The sequence below is a fragment of the Pongo pygmaeus genome, chromosome 11 (genome assembly GCF_028885625.2).
Source record: "Pongo pygmaeus isolate AG05252 chromosome 11, NHGRI_mPonPyg2-v2.0_pri, whole genome shotgun sequence".
Lineage (NCBI taxonomy): Eukaryota > Metazoa > Chordata > Mammalia > Primates > Hominidae > Pongo > Pongo pygmaeus.
In genome coordinates, this window is record NC_072384.2 from 136,098,694 (window position 1) to 136,121,868 (window position 23,175).

General features: G+C 51.5%; 1 protein-coding gene and 1 long non-coding RNA gene across 4 annotated transcripts in view; both read left to right on the forward strand.

The window, feature by feature from the left end:
* Positions 1–1,449: 1,449 nt before the first annotated feature.
* Positions 1,450–23,175, forward strand: part of AGAP1 (ArfGAP with GTPase domain, ankyrin repeat and PH domain 1) — a 634,886-nt gene continuing 613,160 nt past the window's right edge. For all 3 annotated transcript variants that reach the window (XM_054477354.2, XM_054477355.2, XM_054477357.2), the window contains exon 1: positions 1,450–2,256. In XM_054477354.2, coding sequence (XP_054333329.1) covers positions 2,094–2,256 — 163 coding nt within the window. In that variant the 5' untranslated portion in view covers positions 1,450–2,093. The remainder of the gene's footprint in view (positions 2,257–23,175) is intronic.
* On the forward strand, positions 12,778–15,703 carry LOC129031271 (uncharacterized). Its single transcript, XR_008500994.1, has 2 exons — positions 12,778–13,219; positions 15,093–15,703. It is a non-coding gene; the product is annotated as an uncharacterized LOC129031271 (long non-coding RNA).

Genomic DNA, 23,175 nt, shown 5'->3' on the forward strand with positions numbered 1-23,175 from the left:
TATGAAATTCAAAGCCATAAGACAGAGGCGATCACAGCAAATAGCAAAGAAAAGAGGCCTAACCATAAGCCCTGGGGGCCTCCATATTTAGAGGTTAGGGGACTAGAAGAAAACCACAAAAGGGACAATGAAGCCAGAAACATAGCAGGAAGCCCTGGTGAGCACTGGGAGAAGGAGTTTCCAGGCGCGCGAGTGATCAGCTGCTGCTGATAGGTCAGGTTAGGTGAGGCCACGTGCCTGCCTCTTGGTTACTAGAGTTACTTATGCGTGGAAAGCCCGAGGCATGGAGTGATGACCTGTGCCTAAGTGTCAAGGAGAAGACGAGCAGGCCCGGAATGGTAAAAATGTCAGCACATTTCTGGGAAGTTGTGGAGCCCAGCCAGTAAGCCAACACGGCTGGATACCAGCGTGCTTAGGCCATAGCAAACTGCATGTGAGCCGGTGAAGATTCAGCAGGCTTTAAACGGGGATGCCGGCCCGGCTGGCTGTGTTTCAGAAAGACCACGCCGATGGCTGGGGGCAAGGACTCTGCCAGTGTCCTCAATCCAGGACCTTGTGGGACCGCCCGGCAGCCGGTGCTTTCCGCAGATCTGAAGGGTCTCCTTTGCCTCAAAGCTGCGGGACGAGGCTTCCAAGCGCTGCTGCAGTGCGGTCCCAGCTCCGCAGGGGGTCCCCGGGGATGGGCTACATCGGGGATTGCGGTGGGACAGACGAGCCAGGAGCTAAGGACCCCCGTGGAGCAGGCAGCGGCGCTCAGGAGGCAGCAGCTTGAGATCCACGGCTCGATTTTTAAAAATTGTAAGGGAGAAGGATGTCTCGAAAGCCTCCGTGGTATTTTGTCGCATCTCGCACCTCTGTCTAAACTTCAGTCCACTCGTAGAGTGTGGCCCCCACGCCGCATGGGCTCAGGAGGCGCTTCGCCTTTGGAAAGAAATCGCATGTATTAAGAGAAAGCACGTGTGCTACTTTGAGAAAGGAGGCAGAAAGTTACCAAACGCGGGAGGGGGAGGCTCGCCAACCAAGCGAGGCCGTGGGACACTGGCGAGTCGCAGAGGCTCCTGGAGCCAGCCGCTTGGAAACAAACAAAAACGCGGCGGGCGGACTCCTGGGCAGCCTCCCCAGTGCCGGGGCGCGGGGGCCGCCGCGAGAACCCGGGCAGGAGCTGGCAGGCGCGGGGCCTGGCCGGCGAGAGGGTCCCGCACCCCGGCCCAGTGTGAACACCCCGCGCACCCCCCTGGCCTGGCCCGCCGGGGGCGCGGACTACAAGTCCCAGGAAGCCCAGAGGCAGGCGCGGGGCGGGGCCTGGCGCAATTCCCCGGGATCCGGCGCGCTGGGAAGCGCCGAGGAGGACGCAGCGGCGGCGGCCGGAGGGCGGCGAGCGCGCGGGCGGGCGGGGCGCGGGCGCGGGCGCGGGCTCGGGCGAAGGCGGGGGCGGGGCCGACGTGGGCCGGAGCCCTGCGTGCCAGGGAGGGGGCCGGCCGGGCAGGCGGCGCGCGGCGCTCGGAGCGGGCTCCGCGGCTTGCGCGGCGCCTGCGACTCGGTCCCAGGTCGGCGGGCGGCGCACGGCGGGCTCGCGCGGGGGCACCGGCGCGCCGGGCGGCGCAGTACGCAGCGCGCGGACCCACGCCACGGCCAGGAGCCCAGAGCAGCGCGGCCACACTGCCCGGGGGTCGGCCCTCGGCCCCGGCGCTCGGAGCGCGGCGGCTGCCTGGGCTTTAATGGCTGCTCGGCGGAGCAGCGCCTAGGGCTGGAAGGCGGCTGCGGCTCAGGAAGGCACCCAAGCGAGCCTCCTCCGGGGCCGGCCGCACCCGCCGCGGCGCGCTCCATGGGGGCGCGCTCCCCCCGGGCGGCCCGCTGACCCGGGACGCCGGGGCCCGCTCGCTCGCCGGCCGCGCGTCCCGGCCATGAACTGAGCCCGCGGGCCAGCCCCGCGCCTGCTCCGCCTGCGCCTTTCTTCTCGCGCCTTCTCCGCCCGCCGCCGGCGGGCCCGGCTCCCCGGGGGCTGCGGCGCCCCGGGCTCGGCGGCCCGCGGGCCCCGGGGCGCGGGGCGGTGGCGGCGGGGGGCGCGCGGCTCCGGGCGCGGCGCCTGCACCATGAACTACCAGCAGCAGCTGGCCAACTCGGCTGCCATCCGGGCCGAGATCCAGCGCTTCGAGTCGGTCCACCCCAACATCTACTCCATCTACGAGCTGCTGGAGCGCGTGGAGGAGCCGGTGCTGCAGAACCAGATCCGGGAGCACGTCATCGCCATCGAAGGTGAGGGCCGGGCCGCCTTGGGGCCTCGGGAAGGCACGGACGCCTGCGGCGCGGCGGGGGTGTGCGCTGTGTGCGTGCGGGTGTCCACACTCGCCGGCCGGGGCACGCGGCTGCTCCGCCGAGGGAGCACTGCGGCGCTGCTTGCCTTGCAAGGCCGGGCGAGCGTCGCCTGCGCCCCGCGCGCCGCGAGCTCCGCCAGGAAGATGGATCGTCAGCGTTAATTTGCTAATGGACAGTAGAGTCTCTCCTGCGGGAAAGTGGCTCGGTGCCTCCGCGTCCTGGGCTGCCCGAGCGTCCCGGCCCAGCAGACGCCTGGGGGCAGCCGGAGGGGTCGGCGCCACCCGACCCCTGACAGGTTACCAGGCCAGGCCTGGGCGTCTTGCTGGACGTTGAAGACGTGTTCTGAGAAGTGCTGCCGCTGGGGGCGAGGCCCGGGCCGGCGTGTTTGGGCGGTGCAGGGCTGCCCTCCTTAGTGTGTTTGCTCAATTCAGGGGTGCAGTTGAACTTAGTGGATGCCGAGAGCCAGCCCCAGCCGCGGGAGCATCGTCCAGGTGCAGGTACATTTGCCCCTGTGCAAACGCTGGCCCCGGTAGTGTGCTTTGTACCAACCAAGAGTCCTGGGTTGGATGAGAGGAAGAACTCTACCAGGAGAGCAGGGCGTCTTCCAGTGGAAGGGTCTGGCTTTCATATGTCTGCAGTTGGAGGCCACTGAAGTGGAGGGTGCTGTGGTTTTAAGGGGGGCAGGATGCTTGGGCAGAACCCCCACCCTCTTCCCTCTGCGTGTCAGGCAGGGCCATGACCTTCCAGGAGAGCTGCAGCAGCAGTCTGCCTTTCGGGGCTGTGCCCTCTGGATTTCTGGTGGCTCTCATTTCTCTGTTTCCAGGCTGCTGATTTATTTCCTTGCTTCATCCCTTTGGTCCTGCCAAGACTCACCTGGGGCACCAGGTGGCATGTGCGTGGGTAGTGTGGAGTCATATCCTGGCCACAGTTGATCAGCACTTTCTCCCTTCTCAGCGCTGTTGGCCAGTGATGGTAAAAAGCCTGCAGAGTGGCTTGTCCATAATACAGACTGGCCGGTAAGACCTCTATTGAGGAACATTGAGAATGGCCCAAAGCCGGCAGGAATGTGCCTGAAAGCCTGGTGCTGGCGTTGCCCAGCCTCGTCCCTCTGTGAGGGAGAGGGTATCAGCCCACAGAGAGGCTTTGCCTTGGCACTGTGTAGTCTGAACTACTAACCCCGAAGTGTTTTGGTTTGAAACTTGGCCAGTTAGGTGGAGAAAGTGGATGTTATGTTGCTGAGCCCTTGGCATTTGGCAGCCCTGTAGACTTGAACCATGTCCCAGCCAGGCTGGATGACTGGCAGACTATACCCTTGGGGGACTTGCTAATTCCAGGGGAGGATCCGGGTGGAGCTCCAGCCTTATGGGGTCCTGGCCCTTTGTGTGTATCTGTCTCCCATGAGGTCACCTGGCTGCCTTGTTGGTAACTTAAGATGCTCTGTGGATTCCTCAAGAGACGGGCTCTGTCTGCCTCTGCATGACTCGTGGTGAGTGGCGGTGGGACCTGGACCCATCTGCTGATGATTGGGTGGTGTTGCAGCAAGGTTCCTCCAGAGCTCCAGCTCTGCGTCTGTTACGGGAGCTGTGAAGGCTGCACGGTGCTCATTTCAGATGGTTCTTCCTGGTTCTCTGGCTGCATCCACAGAAGTCTGATGAAACACTGTGAAAGCTGGTGTCAAGTATTGAAGGCACCTGGCTGAGAGCCTCTTTTGCTGCGTGAAGACCTCTGGCTGAGTGGGGTTCACAACACCTCGTTTTTATTTCCCATTCTTGAAGCTGAGCTCTGGGGCTCAAGCACTTCCAGCAAAGCAGTTTTGACTTTCTAGCAAGAGGATGTGGTTGCATTTTCATTTCTTCCTTAAAAGAAAAAAAATGCGTCGTTTCTAGATGATAGTTTTATTTTGACAGCATGATGCCTACCTTTACGATTTCAGATTTTAGGCCCCTTCTTGGCCGCGATCCTTGTCATTTTTAATAAGGCTTAGAATCGTTGGGTGAATCCTGTTTAGGACTGGGGTGATGCTGTTATTTTTCTCTTAGAAATAGGGATGTCTACATTGTGTGGAGCTGTAGTTAATTTAGTGAGGCTTAAGAACCACTCAGACATGCTGCTGTTCTTTGCATGTTCTTCTGTTATCAATAATGATACCACTTTTCATTTCTGTAGAACTTTAACAGAAATATTTTTGCGTCTATAATCTCATTGTGTGGCTTCACCAACCCTGTGAGGGAGGGTGGGTAGCTTCCTCATCCTCATTTTATGGAGGAGCAGGTGGAGGTTCAGGGAGGGATAATGACCTCCTTAACATTTGACTGAGGTGGTTTAAAGTCTGATCTGAACCAAGGCATCATTTGAATGGAGTTTCTGTCTCCACGCTGCATGTGGATGGCAGGAACCCAGTGCTGGCAACTGAGCTTGCGCTGGAACATCACAGTAACTGCAGAGGGCTCCCTGTAAGGAGCTGCCTCTGCCTGTGCGTGCACCTTGGAGGTTTTAAAGTCTAACTGTTTCCAATCAGGACAGCAGGTGCACATCATAACAAATGGCTCAAAAAGTCACTTGTCCCACCAAATAGAAAACTGGCCACATTTTAGAAGATTTCCAGCTAGGGATTTTTTTTTTTCCCTTCCTCTGTATGTACATACACAAAATTGGGATCTGACTTTCAAAGCTTCTGGACTACCATGATGTGGGCACTTCTTTTTTTTTTTTGAGATGGCGTCTTGCTCTGTCGCTCAGGCTGGAGTGCAGTGGGGCGATCTTGGCTCACTGCAGGCTCTGCCCTGGGTTCACGCCATTCTCCTGCCTCAGCCTCCCGAGTAGCTGGGACTACAGGTGCCCGCCACCTCGCCTGGCTAATTTTTTGTGTTTTTTTAGTAGAGATGGGGTTTCACCATGTTAGCCAGTGTGGTCTCCGTCTCCTAACCTCGTGATCCGTCTGCCTTGGCCTCCCAAAGTGCTGGGATTACAGGTGTGAGCCACCGCGCCCGGCCGGGCACTTCTTAACGTTATGAAGAGCTTTTGAAGATAGGGTTTCTCTTGTTGGCACAAAATTCCCACATTTGGCTGCACCCTACTCAAAACTTCACTGTTTTCTGGCATCTTCAGGAATTTTTGCTGTTGGAGTGAGGTGCAGCCTTGTCCAAGGGAAGGATGTTTTGGCTAATGCTTATTTCAGAGCGAGTGGAAGTGGGTCTGGGTTGGAAAATCTCTTAACGATGGACTAAATATATTTTAGTAGAAAGGCCCACCAAGGCTCCCAAATAAAAACAGATCCGTAATCCTGTTTGTAGGCATGGGATACAGGTGATTTTGCCCTCAGTCTTGTTTTAAAACACTAGCTTGTCAGAAGAGAACGGTTTTTCTCCCCAATTTTTGTTTTGTACATTGAGAGGTTTATTCCCCCCTCCTTTCACCCCCAAATCACTAGAGTTTAAGGAAGCATTGCTGATTGTTCCAGATTTATCTGATCAGGTTTCTGGGATGTCCTATGGGGCATGGCATGCTGTGAAACGTAGCCACACAGCTGTATCGTCTCTGGAGCCTCCGCAGCCACCATGCCCAGAAATGAGCCTGAGAGCCACCTCACCTCCAGTCTGAACAGCGTGTGTTAGTTTCCCCTCTGGTTCTCCTTAGAAAAGTCCATCTGGGGTTGATGGCATTGAGGTAGATGAATCAACTGCCTTTCTTGTTCAGTAAAGCTTTTTCTTCTTTCAAGGATAAAGCCTCTCTTAGCAGTCGCACATCGTAATTCAGCTTGCCAGCAGCAGGACCGTGATATGAGTGATAACCCAGCCAGCTCATTCAGCCAGGCAGCCTGATTCCCAGGTTCCCACGCATCGCCGGGAAGGTTGGCCTTCCTCTGAGGTTGAGCCCTCAGCCAGCTCTCAAGCCTCCATCCCCACCAGGTGGCCGATGAGGGGAAACCCAGGCTCTCCACTGGCCTGGCCTGGCACTTGGCGGGAGAACCCTGCCTTGCACTTCTTAAGGGCATTTTCACAGGGAGATTCCAGGACGCCTTAGTAGTATCTGAGCCCCAGTGTTGGGGGACCTGGGAAGATGGATCAGGGTTCCCCACTTTGTCCCATGATACAGCTGCTCTGTTGAGCATCTGTGTCCCACAGAGTGCGTTGCAGAGTGTCTGATGTGCATCATCTCAGTTCGTCCTGCAGTGATCCTGTGCACAGATGCACTGCTGAGGCCCAGAAAGCTTAGGACACTTGTGCAAGAGTGGTGAGCTGGGCCCGTCTGACCTCACCTCTGGCCCTCTGTCGCCGTGTGAGATAGAAGCAGAGCCCCTGTTATTCATACTTCCCATAGGCCATGTGTGCAAAGCATCCCAAGCTTGTTTCCGCCACCCAAGGCAAGAGGGTTTGAGAAGGCCCCAAAGAACCAAAAGTATTCTGTTCTCTGTAAAGCAGCTGACTGTGGCAAAACTTCCAGAAGTGTTTGTTTTCATGTGGAAATGTATTTAGTCCGGTTGATGCAGGTGTGGATGTTTAGGGAAACATTTTCTTCCTGCCGCGGATAAGTGTCATGTTTCTTTGTCACCATTGGCCATGTTCATAATCCTTCAAGTTGAATGAAAGGTGGCAAGTTTGCAGTCCCCTCCTTAAAAATAACACTCAGTTGGCTTTTAGTTGCTTCCAGGTGAGCTCTCGTACCTTGCCGGCACCCGGGGCCTCCACAATGCGGGCGTTCCTTGTGAGTCCAGCTTACTCATGCCTCTCAGTTGTGCAGGTGCTGTTTGAGATGCCGCCTTCTCTGACTGTTGCTCACCTTGTGAGGCTCGCTGTGTGTTGGTGTCACTCATGACCAGCCTTGCCTTGCCAGAATTAAGGCCCTCCTGCTCTCTGCCCACCCCATTTGGCTCATCTACTTAATCCCACTCCGGCTGGGAGGTCTGGAAGCTGGTTGAGGGCAGAAATCAGGGCTTGTTTATTGCTGTATTCTCAGTGGTTTGATAGATCATGTCTGGCCCTTGAAGGATGCCCAGGGATTGTTTGTTGGCTGGCTGACTTGCCAGAGGGTCCTTTCCAAAGTTCCTTCTTGGTAGGATAAACAGTGTTTATACGCTGCAGAAGTGAGGGCATTTTGAAACGTCCCCAGAGCACAGAAGTTAGGGTTAGACACCTTTTGGATGTGGTGGGCTGGCTTGGTGGGAACTCAGTGTCATGTGGTGTTTGGGATGGAAGTGAAATTTTCTTTACTGTAGGTAGGGGAAGCAAAAGATTTGCTTGGTAAATCTTGGCAGATTTTTCAGATCAGCTGTCCACAACAGGTTGGTGTTTATGTTGGGTGTAAGTGAATTTCAGACATAGAATCAATATTAAGAGGACAAATGGGTGACAGCCTGTGTCACTGCCGTGATATAGTATCTTCGGTGTCACACCGAGAGCAAACATGAGTGTGTGTCAGGTCACATTGAGGGCTGGTGGAAACAGATTGCTGGCCCCTCCCGTACCTCCCGAGTTTCTAGTTCTGTGGGTTTGGAGCAGGACACAAGAATGTGCCTCCCTAACAAGTGTCCTGAGGATGCGGATGCCCTGGTCCAGGGACCACACTTTGGAAAGCATTGCTGTAGAGGAAAGGCAGCTCCAGTTGACTTGGCATCATCTCTGGGCCATTGCTTCTTCTTCCTTGCTGTACTTGTAGCCAGCTGAGAAGGTTTCCTATCAGCCTCCCCTGCAGGTTGCAGGTGAAGACACCGAAGGCCAGCTGCTCAGGGAGTTGCTTGTGGTCACACAGGCTAAGCGTGGTGGAGGAGGGACTTAAACCAGATCTGAATGCTTTCAAGCTGGTGTTCATGTGATCTTCATGATGCTGTTTGAAAAGGAGCTGAATGCTGGGTGAGGGGCCTGTCGTGCCAGACCCTTTTAAATTTCATTAGGGATGGCACCGGGTTCAAGAGACTGGAGAAGAGACCTAGAGCCAGCAAACAAAAGACAGAGGGTTTATTAGGGGAATTTATTTACAGAGCGGTCCCATGGCGGCCTGGGCAGGAGAAGCGCTGCTGCCTCCTTTCAGAAAGCATGTAGTTTATATAGCATTTTCACTTAACACCCTCCCGCAAACAACCACCACCCAGCAACCTTCTTTTAACACCAATCAAAGAGCCTCAATACCCTGTATGGCCTGCTTTCCATGGGACAGGCTGGGGGTGTAGATGTTCCTCAGAGATAAGGAATGAATCTCCGGGTTGGCCACTCCCGGATTCCTTAGCTCAGAACCCCGAACACACATTCAGGTGCACCTGCCATGCAGGGCCATTCTCAGGGTGTGCTTCAGTTATTGCTGTCAGGGGCATCTGTCAGTGGGCTGCGTTTCTGCGACATGGTGGCATGTCGGATGGACATTGCCGAGAGAATCTGGTTGGGAGGCGGAGGCAGCTGATGTCCATTTCCTTCTAGACTCATTCTGTGGTTTTGTGGATTTTCCTTCTTGTCTTTCGGAGATTGTTGCTTTTTAATGTAGTCTCATGTATATTTAGATGGGGTTCTTCAGTATTCACTTATTATATGATAATTTGGCGGATGACACATTTTGTTACCAATATTTCCAAGCTGAAAGCGCGTTTCTGTAAAAGACAGGAGCTAGATGTTACTAGTAGCTTAAAAGAGCTGTTGGAGGAGCCTGAAGGAAGTGACTCAGAAGGGAGAGAAGCAGTGGGGGCAGCTGCAGGAACCTTCAGAACAAAACCTGCAGCCCTGTTGCTACCACCTCTTGTTTTTTGCCTAAACCAGGCGTTTTATTTTGTTAAGACGAAAATCCCTTATTTTGCATCCGTTTTTCCCCCTGTATACCCTGCAGGTGTTTATAGTTTGTGAGTCTCACTCTGACTTGTTTTAACCACTGATTTCGTTTCGTCTCATGTTTCTCTACACTCTAGCAAACCTGTGTCCCCCTCCCCGCCCCCATCCCAATCCTCCAGACCCTTCGAGTCCTTAGCTTAAGTGATTGAGTCTGGCAAAGCGGATGAGGCTTAGCTATTTTTAAAATCCTGGGTTTGAGGTTCTGATCTGGTGCTTAGCTACATAATTCCTTCCCTTTGTTAAGTACCTTTCTCTGAGAAACAAAATGTACTCTACAGATGTTAATCTCTAATCTTTGCAGCATCTGTTATTTTTATTCAGGGGTACAAGTGCTTTGTGTGTGCTGCAGTGAGCCCTGGCCTTCTGGAAGCTCTGTGCTTCTGAGGGGCTGAGGGGGATTTGGGGGGTCCCTTTTCATAGTGTGGGCTGTCTTTCCCAAGATGCAGTGATGACCCATCCAGAGGCAGGGCTGGTATTGTCCGTGGAGTCCAGCCCCTCTATCTTCCAGGGCTTTTCTGGTCACAAGAGACCATGGCCAGAAGTGGGTGTCGTGCTTGTGTCTGGGGCCTGGGGAGGGAAGGAAAACAAATACCACCTCCTGCAGAAGAGATCGTTAATGGATTCTTTGAATAACCAGCCAGATAGCTTGTTTGTGTGCAAGGTTGGGACATTTTCCGTAAAGAGCAGACTAAATATAGGCTCGAGGGTGGGGACCAGGTCCCGAGAGGGGGCTGCCACTGCTTGCTCCAGTATTGTTTCTTCCATTGGTAACCAGAACTTGCCACCAGTCCCGAACAGGTGGCCACCCTGAGCTCTCTGGGAACAGATTGGTGTTTTTGTTTAACCAGGGGCTCATTTGCAAATTTCACACTTCTCCCGCTGTTTGATGGGGATTGTCTTTTTTTGGGCTGCAGTGTTGGAGTATTTGTACAGTGTTTCTACACAAGCAACTGTCTAATCTTTAAAACTGCTCATGCCGTCTGGTTGTCATTAGCATCATGGTTAGAAGCTTTTTATTTCCTTTTTTTTTTTAAGGGTGGGAAAACACTTCATGGTTCTGGGAGAAGAATTTCAAATAATTACTGGCCATCTTCATAAATGATTTATGTTTGGTCTTGGAGAAATGTCAGCATTCAGCAGGCTCTAGTAAATACAACCATGTTGATTTCCAGCTGAGGACAAAGCTACTGTTACCCTATTCTCACTCAGATAATAGTCTTAGAGGCAGAACAGTATCTTTAGAAAGTAAATTTAGCTTCAATTCAGTAAGTTTTAGTTGTAGCCAATAGTGACTTATAGTATTGAGGATACTTGAAAGAAAGAAGTTAAACATTTTTTAAAAAATTTATGAATGCCTGCAACAAATAGCCACAAGACATACCCTTTTTTCAGGAAAGAGTTTTCACTTCTTAAATGTCACCTTGGGGGCATGCCCACTGTGTGATGGTACCCTTCAGCAGGATTAGTATTGTCGGAAGTGCTGGCTAGCTTATGTAGTGAAAAAGAAATTGATTTGGAAAGAGCTGATTGCCCTGAACTTCCATCCTGTTTGTGCGTTGAGCTGCCCTTTTCAGTGGGGGGAATCCAGCATATTTTCCAGGGAGGGCGCTTCCGGAAGCCTGTCTGCACCCCCTTTGCTGTTGTTTTCGAAGGTCTGGCGTGCTGCTGTGAGCCGGGATCAAGTATCTGCTCCTGTTCTGACGAGACTGCTCGTGCTGGAAGTTCAGCCTGGTGAACCTGATTTGGGAGGGGATGGTGTGATTGGCGGGGAACAGCATTGTGTTAATTTTAGCTTCAACAATCAAGCCTGGGTCTCTGAGTGTTCTTGTAGTACTTGAAGTTTGGGTTTGGAATTGGTGGGATTGAGACCACTTCAAACTCTCTTATTTCTTGGAACTTGTTAGTATTTATTTATTTTTTGAGACAGGGTCTCACTCTGTTGCTCAGGCTGGAGTGCAGTGGCATTATTGGGGCTCATTTGTAGCCTCAATCTCCCAGAGTCAAGTAATCCTCCCACCTCAGCCCTCCCAAGTAGCTGGGACTACAGGCGTGTACCATGCCTGGCTAATTCATTGGATTTTCAGTAGAGATGGGGTTTCACCATGTTGCCCGGGCTGGTCTTGAAATTCTGGACTCAAGCAATCCACCTGCCTCAGCCTCCCAGAGTGCTGGGATTACAGGCATGAGCCACCGTGCCTCGCCTAGTTTTTAATTTTTGAGACAGTCTGTGTCAATCAGGCTGAAGTACAGTGGCACGATCATGGCTCACTGAAGCCTTGCTCTCCTGAAGCGATCTTCCTGCCTTTGGCTCCCAAGTAGCTGGGACCACAGGCACGCACCACCATGCCCGACTAATTTTTTTATTTTTTTTGTAGAGATGGGGTCTCGCTATGTTGCCTTGGCCTCCCGAAGTCTTAAGATTACAGGCTTGAGCCACCGCGCCCAGCCTCAAACTCTTTTTTTCTTGACACATAACATAGAGAAAGGTGCCCAAGTCATAAAGGATAAAGTTTTCACAAACTGATCACGTGTGGGACCAGCATCCAGTTCAGTGGCCAGCACAGACTCATCTGTCTTGAGGGTTGTTAGAAATTGTAGCCCCCGTTTATTGGTCTCTTCTGCCTGTGATATGCGCTTGAGTGGCTGCCTGTTTTGGGGGCTGTCAGTGTTTGAGTGGCTGCCTGTTTTGGGGGCTGTCAGTGTTTGGCTGCCTGTTTTGGGAGCTGTCAGTGTTTGAGTGGTTGCCTGTTTTGGGGGCTGTCAGTGTTTGGCCGCCTGTTTTGGGGGCTGTCAGTGTTTGAGTGGCTGCCTGTTTTGGGGGCTGTCAGTGTTTGGCTGCCTGTTTTGGGGGCTGTCAGTGTTTGAGTGGCTGCCTGTTTTGGGGGCTGTCAGTGTTTGGCTGCCTGTTTTAGGGGCTGTCAGTGTTTGGTTGCCTGTTTTGGGGGCTGTCAGTGTTTGAGTGGCTGCCTGTTTCGGGGGCTGTCAGTGTTTGAGTGGCTGCCTGTTTTGGGGCTGTCATGAATAGCACCACTGTGCAGATTCTCGCTTGCCTTTTGGTGCCCATATGGCCTCATTTCTGTTGGGTGTGTGCTGGGCTGTGTCTTTCTCTCTGTGGGTTGGATGTAGCTGCTCGTGAAGCTGCTCCTTCAGCCCAGCAGCCCCTACCTGGGAAACCTTTCAGTGCTTTCAAGGTTCATTTTATGACACTCAGGATGGCCGTTTGTCTCCCTTTGCTGATTTTCATTCTTTCAGTTGTTTGTTCATAAACAAATGTTTGCATGGCTAATGCATTTCCAGCACTTAGAGATGAGGTTTTTAAACTTTGGGATTGTCTGCAGGCTATTAATTCCTTGTTAGTTGAATAATGACGGCTCTGTGCATGGAGCTGTGTGAGCGAAATCCCTCACCAGGAAGAGGGCACAGTTCCCCTGGGACTGGAACAGGGGCCCCTTTGGCTCTCCTTGGCTCCTGGCAGAAGTCAGTTGTCAACTGGGGGACTCTTTCTGGCTGAGCCCCAAGCAGCCTCAATCCATCTCTGTGCTGGGTTTTAGATAACCCACTGGATCTGTGTTGGTGTTTGAAAGGGAATTCACTCTGTATGTTTGGCCTAAACTGTGTTATGGCCTTCATAGTTACGTATTAGCATTATTCAGTTTTTGTTGTTTGTAGCAATTTTGCCAAAGACACAAAAGAAGAAAAAAAGCTAAGTGTTGCCAACTCAAGGAGTAATTTTCTTTGTTCCAGCACTGCGTCCTGGGAGCTGCCCATCCCCCTCCACAAAGGCCAGTGCTAAACAAGGCCAGAGCCAGGAAGGACACGCGGGGCCATGGATTGAGTGAGGGCAGTGTGTGCGTGTGTGGATTTCTCTGGTGGCTTTGCAAGGGCAAATATTTATTTTGAGGGATGGTGGTGGGAGGACCAAGTTTACACTCACTTTGTTTGGTAGGGGAAGTGGCTAATGTGAGAATCAATAGACAAGATTTTATCAAGCCCCTGCCCTGGGCAGAGCCCAGTTTTTGAAGCTGGGAGAACAGGCAGATGTGTGAGACAGTCAGGGCCCTTCAGATCTCACCCAGGAGCCACTGATACAGGTAGGGATCGCAGCCACACAAGGCTGTGTGGGAGGGGCCTGGGGGATGGGGCCACACAGCCTTGTGTGGAGAGTCCAGGGAGAGATTCTGGAAGCCAGCTAGCAGTCAGGAGGGCTTTCCAGGCCAGTGGGTACTAGGATTGGAGCATCCAGAACAGAGTCTCTTCAGCCTGGGAAGAGCGGGGTAGGTGGCCGAATGATGAGTGATCCTTGACAGCCCCCAAGAGCAGGCTGGGAGACCTTTTGTTGGACGTTCTACTACTGATTATGGATCCTGCTTGGAGAGGGGAGTGCTTTTTTTAAAATTCTTTTCTTTTTTTTTTTTTTTTTTTAAGACGGAGTCTCGCTCTGTCACCCAGGCTGGAGTGCAGTGGCGTGATCTCAGCTCACTGCAGCCTTTGCCTCCCAGGTTCAAGCAATTCGCCTGCCTCAGCCTCCCGAGTAGCTGGGACTACAGGCATGCACCACCACACCCAACTAATTTTTATGTTTTTAGTAGAGATAGGGTTTCACCACGTTGGTCAGGCTGGTCTCGAACTGACCTCAGGTGATTTGCCAACCTTGGCCTCCCAAAGTGCTGGGATTACAGGCGTGAGCCACTGCGCCTGGCCGGGAGTGCTTTGATACCCAGCTGTTACCATGCGAGATGGAGATGCTGGTGACCGGGGGTCTGGGCTGTGGGAACAGCATCAGGACTGTTGTAAGGGAGGGAGCTCATTGCAGTCAGCGTTTCCAGAAACGTGTATTTAGAAGACCTATTTTTCCATGGTTACTGTTACCTTGGCTCTTGTTACATAACTCTTGTTAGATCCAGATACTGAGTTTTTTTTTATTTTTATTTTATTTTTTAATTTTTTTTTTTCTTTGAGACAAGAGTCTTGTTCTGTCACCCAGGCTGGAGTGCAGTGGTACAATCTCAGCTCACTGCAATCTCTGCCTCCTGGGTTCGAGTGATTCTCCTGCCTCAGCCTCCTGAGTAGCTGGGATTACAGGCACCTGCCACCACGCCCAGCTAAATTTTTGTATTTTTAGTAGAGACGGGGTTTCACCAGGTTGGCCAGGCTGGTCTCAAACTCCTGATCTCAGGTGATCTACCCACCTCGGCCTTCCAAAGTGCAAGGATTACAGGCGTGAGCCACTGTGCCTGGCCCTATTTTATTTATTTATTTATTTAGCTTGGGTTTCAATATTTTAAAAAATTTGAAGCCAGGTGCGGTGGCTAATGTTTGTAATCTCAGTGCTTTGGGAGGCCAAAGTGGGAGGATTGCTTGAGGCCAGGAGTTTGAGACCAGCCTAGGCACAGTGGCAAGTACCTTTAGTCCTAGCTACTTAAGTGGCTGAGGCAGGAGGATCGCTTGAGCCAAGGATTTGCAGGCTGCAGTGAGCTATGATTGCATCACTGCGCTCCACCCTGGGTGACAGAGTGAGATCTTGTCTCAAAAAAAAAAAAAAATTGAACCGTGATGACTATGATATTGTCTTTTGGGGGGTTTTCTGGACATAAAATTCAGAATTTTACATAGAATCTTGAATTTATTTGTCCAAGAGTTTCTTGTTTTGAAAATAGGATGCCACTGGGAACATTCTTGGTTAGGAGCCGCCAGAAGCCGGGTCTATATGGGCAGGGCCAGTGAGACACAAAGCCACACATGAAAGCTAAGCACACACTCTTGTTTTCCTCACTCACATCCATGTTCATCCTCTTTCCTGTGTTGACGGTTTGCAAAGCTGGGAGAGAATGAGGGCTGGGGCCTCGGGAAGTGAATGGCAGAACAGGTGGCATAGAGACCTCGGCCGTCTGCCCACAGGGTATGGGCAAGGTTAGTTTTGGTGCCTTTTTCTTCCAGTCTTGTGTACATTATCATCTCTCACAGGACTTGAGCTTGGAGGGAGCTGGAGTGGCCGCTTGCTGAGTCTTTCTCCCTGGAGCCTGTGGGCAGCCGGTTACGCTTGCGCTGGGGCGACCCTGACTTAGGACCTCCTGCCGTTTCTCTGGGTGACTGCTCTGTAGTCGTGAGTCGTCTCTTTAATGCCGAGCGTCAGTACCTGCACATCCCTGAATGGAGCAGCTGCCCAGAATCTGTCTTGTCATCGATAGATGGACAGTTGCCGAGTGTCCCATGTGCCGACCAAGGAGTTTTTGTCCCTATCACCCTGTCCCCCGTGGTTTTATTCAGACGTTAGTTATGAATCCGTGTTTAGGATGAGAAAACGTAAACAGTGAGGAGGGTAAGTGAGAAGCTACCAAGAGTCTGGATGGTGATGGCGGGGGAGCGCTGGCGGAGGAGTCGGGGGCGTCCCGCTGGACTGGGGCACAGCTCTGCAGCAGCAGCCGGTGCGGTTTTGCCTTGTAAGTGACACCGTTGCCTGCAGGCATCTCTGACAGCTGCTCCTGCTCCAGATTCCAGAAATTTCTGTGGAACATTTCCTGAACCATCCTCCTGGTTTCTTCCCTTCCCCTCACTGAATAAAATCCGTAATAGCACCTGCCGCTTGAGTGTTTGTCTCTGCAGGATGCCGTCCGTGTTCAGGGCTGGGTGCCTTTTGTGTCATTGTGTTATGCTGGTCACTGCCAGACAGAGGTGGTAGGACCCTCGTTTGTCAGGTCAGGAGCCTGCAGCCTGGAGAGTTTAAAGCCTTGCCTGAATCCGCCCACTCCTGAAGGTGGCAGAGTCAGGATTCGAACTCAGGACCCACGGACACCAGCCACCCATGGGTCTTTATTTTTATATTTTTAAAAACTTTTAGTTTCAGGGGTACACATGCAGGTGTGTTATATAGGTAAGTTGGGTGTCATGGGGGTCTGGTGTACAGATTATTACAACACGTAGTAAGTACAGTACCTGATAGGTAGTTTTTCAGTCCTTTCCCTCCCACCCTCCACCCTCAAGTAGGCCTTGGTGGCCGTTGTTCCATTCTTTGTGTCAATGTTGAGCTCAAGTGAGAACATGAGATATTTGGTTTTCTGTTCCTCTGCTGGTTCGCTTATGATATTGGCCTCCAGCTCCATCCATTTTGCTGCACAGGACATGATCTCATTCTTTTTATTATGGCTGCATAGTACTCCACAGTGTATATGTACCACATTTTCTTTATTCAGCCCACCATTGATGGGCATTTTGGTTGATTCCATGTCTTTGCTATTGTGAATAGTGCCACAGTAAACACACAACTAACTGCGTGTGTCTTTATGGTAGAACAATTATATTCCTTCAGGTATATACCAAGTAATGCCACCTACAGTTTTGATGTTTTAATAAAGTAGAAAAGGAAACTTCAGAAATCAGCCCATAAGTCTGCAGAAGTACTTGGGGAATTCTCTCAGCAGTTCGCAGCTCTCCTGCAAATTTCGTTTTGTGATTTGAAACTCATATTCACACTCAGTTTTTTACTCACCAAGGTTATAAAGAAAATAACAGCTGTTGGTTCACTTTTATTTCCTTGCTGAGGGTTGGTGGCGGCTGGGATGCTGACTGACGGTTTTGATTACATGAGGAGGAGGCACGGAGGCAAGCTGACTGCCTGCGATTACAGGTTCCGCAGTCCGGGAGGAGGGAGGATTTTCAAACGGCATGCTTTTGAAAATTCACCTGCGTTTAGGAAATCTGCAGCACCTTTAATCCTGGCTAGCTGAAAATACAGCTTACATTTAAGCCACACAAATTCTGTGACATTTTAATAATGGAGATGTTAGTGGGCAGTTAACTTTTTATACATGTAAATAGAAGTTACTTTCCCCCTGTGCCGTAATTAGCAAAAGAGGGAGAATGGGATGCTCTGTGCATCAAAGCGATTTGCCCAGGGTTACACAGAGGAAGGTGGCAGAGCCGGAAGTGGCAGAATCCAGTGCACGGGCGGGATGCCGAGTGTGTCGCCAAACTCTCCACTGCTTTAGTCGGGGGCATGGTGGTGGCTGCGCTATCTGCTTCCTCACTCACTGGCGTCCTAGCAGTGTGGGGTGTGTGCTCACCTGCAGCCAACCTCACCTGCTTGAACCAGATTTACCTAGAGGGTGGTGTGAACTCGTGATGTGAACGATTACTTACAGTTACCGTGAAAATTAATGGTGGATTTTATAGTTGGAATGCTTTTTCTGCACTTATTTAATTTTTGTCTATCTCTTTAGCGAAGTTTTTTTTTTTTTTTTTTTTTTTTTAAAAACTTGAGATGGAGTCTGGCTCTGTCACCCAGGCTGGAGTGCAGTGGCGCGATCTCGGCTCACTGTAACCTCTGCCTCCCGGGTTCCTGGGTTCAAGCAATTCTCCTTCCTCAGCCTCTTGAGTAGCTGGGATTACAGACATCCACAACCATGCCTGGCTAATTTTTGTATTTTTAGTAGAGACGGTTTCACCATGTTGGCCAGGCTGGTCTCGAACTCCTGACCTCAAGTGATCCGCCCTCCTTGGCCTCCCAAAATGTTGGGATTACAGGTGTGAGCCACCACGCCCGGCCAGAGGTGTGGTTTACGTGAGGTAAACTCCAACTCTTGAAAGTTTACCATTTGATGGGTTTTGACCCCTGTAGCCACAACCGAGGTATGGAAGGCAATCATTCCCCGACCCCAACACTTCCTTGTGCCCCTTTGCAACCTGCACCACCTCTGCACGTCTGCTTGCACCCATCAGCTGTCTGTCACTGTGGATTAGTTTGCATTTTCCAGAATAAAATAGAAATAAGATCATGCATTAAAAAGGGGGTCCCCAGCTTCCAGGCCATGGACCAGTACTGGGCCTATTAGGAACCAGGCCGCACAGCAGGAGGTGAGTGGTGGGCCAGCAAGTGAAGCTTCATCTGTATTTACAGCCACTCCCTTTGCCTTGCGTTACCCCCTGAGCTCCACTTCCTGTCAGATCAGCGGCAGCATTAGATTCTCATAAGAGCACGAACCCTACTGTGAACAGCACATATGAGGGATCTAGATTTGGCGCTCCTTATGAGACTCTGATGCCTGATGATCTGTCACTGTCTCCCGTCCCCCCCAGCTGGGACTGTCTAGTTGCAGGAAAACAAGCTCAGGGCTCCCACTGATTCTACGTTATGGTGAATTGTAGAATTTTTTTCACTATATATTACAATGCAATAATGATAGAAATAAGGTGCACAATAAATGTAATGCATTTGAATCATCATGAAACCATCCCCCTGCTTCTCTTCAGTGGGAAAGTTGTCTTCCACGAAACCGGTCCCTGATGCCAAGAAGGTTAGGGACCGCTGCAGTAAAGGACCCCTTGTTTGACTGGCTTCATTCAGTCAGCATGATGATTTTTAGGGTCATTCAAGTTGTTACATATATCTGTAGCTTTTTCTTTTTCATTGCTGAGTAATGTTCCATTGTATGGATTTACTACAGTGTGTTTATCCTGTGGATGGATATTGATGGAGTTGTTTCCAGTTCTTGGCTTTTACAAATAGAGGTGCTGTGAACATTCAAGCACAAGTCTTCATATGGGCACATGCTTTCATTTCTCTTGGGTAGATACCTAGGAGTGGAGTGGCTGGGAGATGTGCTGGGTATATAATTAACTTTTATGTAAACTGCCTGCTGTTTTCCAAATCGGTTGATTTTACTCTCCCGCCGGCAGTGTGAGTGTGTCCACTTTGGGCTTAAGTTCAGCAAGCTTCTGGCAGTGATGGGATAGCAGCTGTCCTTGAGAAAGAGCATTTGCCCTCTGTGTCTCTTGGGCTGTGAAGTGTCTTGTACTGATGAGGGGGGTGGGAGGCTGTAGGAGTGAGGCTGAGGAGGGAAAGGAGAAGCCTCAGAAAGAGATGCAGACTGAAGACCACCTTAGAAGGTCGCAAAACCCGAGGGAGCAGAGCCAGTGTGCCTCTCCTTGTGACCTCTGGCCTCAGTTTCCCTGTCTGTAAATCCAGATATTTGGCCAAGATCAGTTTTCAACAAGGTGCTGGTGGGGCGGTGTATGGCGTACAAGCATTGTAGCCCCCAAGAGAACATTTGGCCATGTCTGGGGCAATTTTCGGTTTGTTACAACTTTGGGGTGGCATGGTTGTTACTGGCACGTGGCAGGTGGAGGTGAGGGATGCTGCCCAAGATCCCGCAATGCCGGCGGGCAGCCCTGGGTCTTCGTCATCCCAAGACTGAGAGCCCAGGTCGGGTGAGCTCTGTGACCCCATCAGCCTCTGATCCACACTCACCAGGGGTTACTCTGGTGCATGCTTCTGTTTCGGTGGGAACTGGTGGAATTATCTAGAGGTGTGTCTACCTGTGTGCCCAGAGGGGCCCGCCTCGATGAGCAAGGATACCTGGTTCCTTGGGGTCTGAGCCAGGCCCTCAGGGAGAGGGCAGCCAGGAGCCGCAGGGGGCTCAGCCAGCTCCTGGCCCACAAGTGTTCTAGGAAACCGGCTTCCCTGTGGGGATGTGACTCTCCCTCTCTCCTCCCATTGCCTGAGTAGGCAAATTCCACCTAGCTCTTTATGACTAACCGCCTGGCAGCCTGAGCTCAGGGCAATTCCTAACGAACTTCTTTGATTATTAACCTATGCTGGGCTCAGGGAAATTACTCACTTGTTTTCTGGCCAAGAGAAAATCTCCTGGAAACTTACATATATAAATCTTTTTGACAATTCCGTATTCAAGAGAGTTCCCCTGGCAGTTCTTCTATTTGTAGGGTGGGGTAAAAAACCCATGTAATTTCCCCAAACTGTGGATTTTGTTCCTATAGAACATGCTTGTAAGATTCAGTGTGTGTATTTGTGTGAGAGTGTGTGTGAATGTGTGTGAATGTGTGAGTGTGAATAAGTGTGTGAATGTATGTGGATGTGTGTGTGAATGTGTGTGTGTGAGTGTGAATGTGTGTGTAAATGTGATTGTGAGTGTGAATGCATGTGTGAATGCGTGTGTGTGACTGAGTGTGTGAGTGTGTGTGAATGGATGTGTGTGTGAATGTGTGTGTGTGAATGTGAATGCACGCATGTGTGTGAATGTGTGTGTGACTGTGTGAATGTGTGTGTGACTGTGTGAATGTGTGTGTGTGTGTGGTGATGGTCATTGTCCACATCGGTGGTTATGTCACTCACTTCTTGATCTGATGCTGCATCAGCAGAATGCTGGGCAGATGGCTGTATCTTGTTTGGGAGTTTGGGAGTTTTCTTTGAGTATCTGTTTTTTAACTTTTAGGGGAGAATACCAAGGTTGGGAAACACTGGTTTTGTTGACATAAGAATAAGAAAATTGGCCAGGTGCATTGGCTCACACCTGTGATCCCAACACTTTGGGAGACCGAGGTGGGAGGATTGCTTGAAACTAGGAGTTCAAGACCACCCTGGGTAACATAGGGAGACCCCCATCTCTACCAAAAACCAAAACAGCCAGGTGTGTTGGTGCTGCCTATGGTCCCAGCTGCTCAGGAGGCTGAGGTGAGAGGATTGCTTGAGCCTAGGAGGTTGAGGCTGCAGTGAGCCATGATTGCACCACTACCCTCCAACCTGGGCAACAGAGTGAGACCCTATCACTAAAAATCAATCAATCAATCAATCCATGTGTGTCCTCCCCCATTCCTGCCTTGATTTCCCTGTTAGGATTCGCCATGGGGTGGGCAGCTGGGCAAAGGCATCTGAGTTGGAGGTAGGTGAAAAGCTCCCTGGGCCTCCCACCCTGCCTGCCTCTGCTCAGTGGCTCCTGGGTCCCTCCTGACCATGTAACCTTTGCGCCAGCCAGAGAATCTGCCCTTTGCCTTCCTCTCCAGGAAGTTGTTGAGATACATGAGTGAAAATATTATTCTTTTAAGTGCTTTGGATGTTATAAAAAAATACACTGTGCCATTAATGCACGTGCAGGGCTCCCGGCTGGCCTGGGCTCTCTGCACTTGAGATTCCTCCGGCAGCATCTGTTTAGAACTGGGCACTCCTGGTTCTGGTCAAGTTTATCCTGACCAGTTCATTTCGTGGCAGTTCTGGTCATTTTTGAGAAAATCTAGTTTGCAGTTTCATTGGGCCCCTTTGTGCTTTTCTAGTTCAGATGTGGCTTCGCTAGCTTTTTCTTGCTGCTAAATGGTCTTAAAGGTTTGAGATCAGTGGTTCTCAGACTTTAGCCTGCGTCAGGATCACCTCAGGTCACCTGTGTTTTAACTGAGGGTGGGTTAAAATGCAGATCACTGTGCCGGGTGCGGGTGGCTCATGCCTGTAATCCCAACACTTTGGGAGGCTGAGGTGGGCAGATCACTTGAGGTCAGGAGTTAGAGACCAGCGTGGCCAACATGGTGAAACCCTGTTTCTACTAAAAATACAAAAATTAGCCAGTAGTGGTGGTAGGCGCCTGTAATCCCAGCTATTTGGGAGGTTGAGACAGGAGAATCCCTTGAACCCAGGAGGTGGAGGTCGCAGCGAACTGAGATCGTGCCACTGCACTCCAGCCTGGGCGGCAGAGCAAGACTCCGTCTCAGAAAAAAAAAAAAAAGGAAATGCAGATCACTGGGCTCTACCCCCAGAAGTTCTGATTCAGTGGGTGGTGGGTGAGGCCTGGGAACTTGCCTTCATGATGAGTCCCCTGGCGAGGCTGCTGCTGCCATTTTGGTGCCACACTTTGGGTACTTTGGCTCTGGGCACTCCCAATTCAGGTGCCATGGCATGGGGAGCAGTGGGTGAACCAAATCCTGGAGCCTGGACTGTTCCAGTGGGTGCATTCCTTGCTGGCGGATAGAGGACCACCCAGCTGTGTTGGATAGGGTCTAGAAGCATTGAAACTGGTTTGCCTTTATGATGTCCGTGAGGTTGGAGTCGTTTCTTAGTTAAAAAAGCCGAAGACCCGACAACACACAGCACCCCCACGCTCAACCCTCCGAAGAATGATTGAGCTCTTCCAAATAAAGGGCGATTTTGTAGCTTTTCAGGTTTTAACAGTTTGATAACTCCCAGGCCCCTGTTGAGATGTTTTATGATGAGGTTGTGCGTTCCCCTGTATCTTTCCTGTGGGTGTTTATGTGTACAGAACACATGTATCTGTACTTACGTGACTGAGCACAGGTGATTTCCCTGAGTCTCACCTTGGTGTGTATCAGTGTATGTGCCCGCGCGCGCGTGCACACACACCCACACACACACACACACACACCCCCACACCCCTCCTCTCAGAGAATGTTGATGTGGCAATTCATGTTTGACAGCTGGGTTAACCCATAAATAGATCCCAAAATATAAATCTACCCAGACCTCAACCTGCTTAAGCCTTTAAATAGCTCACTAGGGCTTTTAGAATGAAGTTGAAATTCCTTGGCCTCACCCTTAAGCCATTTTAAAAGAAGTCATGGAGGAAGTAAAGAAATGGAAATGGAGTTGCCTCCCTGGGCTCCCAGGCCCTTTGCCGTGGCCCTGCCTGCTCTCCAGCCTGGTCTCGCCCCACCTGTGGCACCTTCGCTGCAGAGGATACCATGAACCAGGCTCACAGTTCCTGGCAGGCCACTTCCTCTGCCTGGGGCCCTGCCTGGGGCTTTGGATCACCTGAGTCCTGCCCCTTGGCAAGCTTCTTTTCTTAACCCACCTGACGCCTTCACAACCCAGCTCAGGAGTCCTGCTTCCCCAAGGCCATTCCGATGGCTCCTGCTGGCGATGCCAGGGCCCCGCCACCTGGTGGCCTGTGCACTTTGCTGTGATGTGGGCTGCACGTCTCTCCCCAGCATGGGCTCAAGGTGCTCAGGAACCAAACCCCGGTGTCTCATCCAGGACTGGACACATGGTGAGAGCTCCATGGAGCTTAACTGCACGAGGGAGGCGGGACGGACTCTGGCTTGCAGGGCACAGTCTGTGTAGCAACAAGGAACATACCTGGTGTTTAGATCAGATGTTCAATGACTCATGTCCCAGAGAAGGGGCCTGCAGTCATATTGATCAGTTGGGGAGCTTGTACACTCAGGCCATTGAGGTTGCCGTGGCCACCATTTTGGGAATCTTTTCTTTGGGAGTTGCCATCAGAATTTAGGGCATTAAAAAAGTCCTTAAATTTAG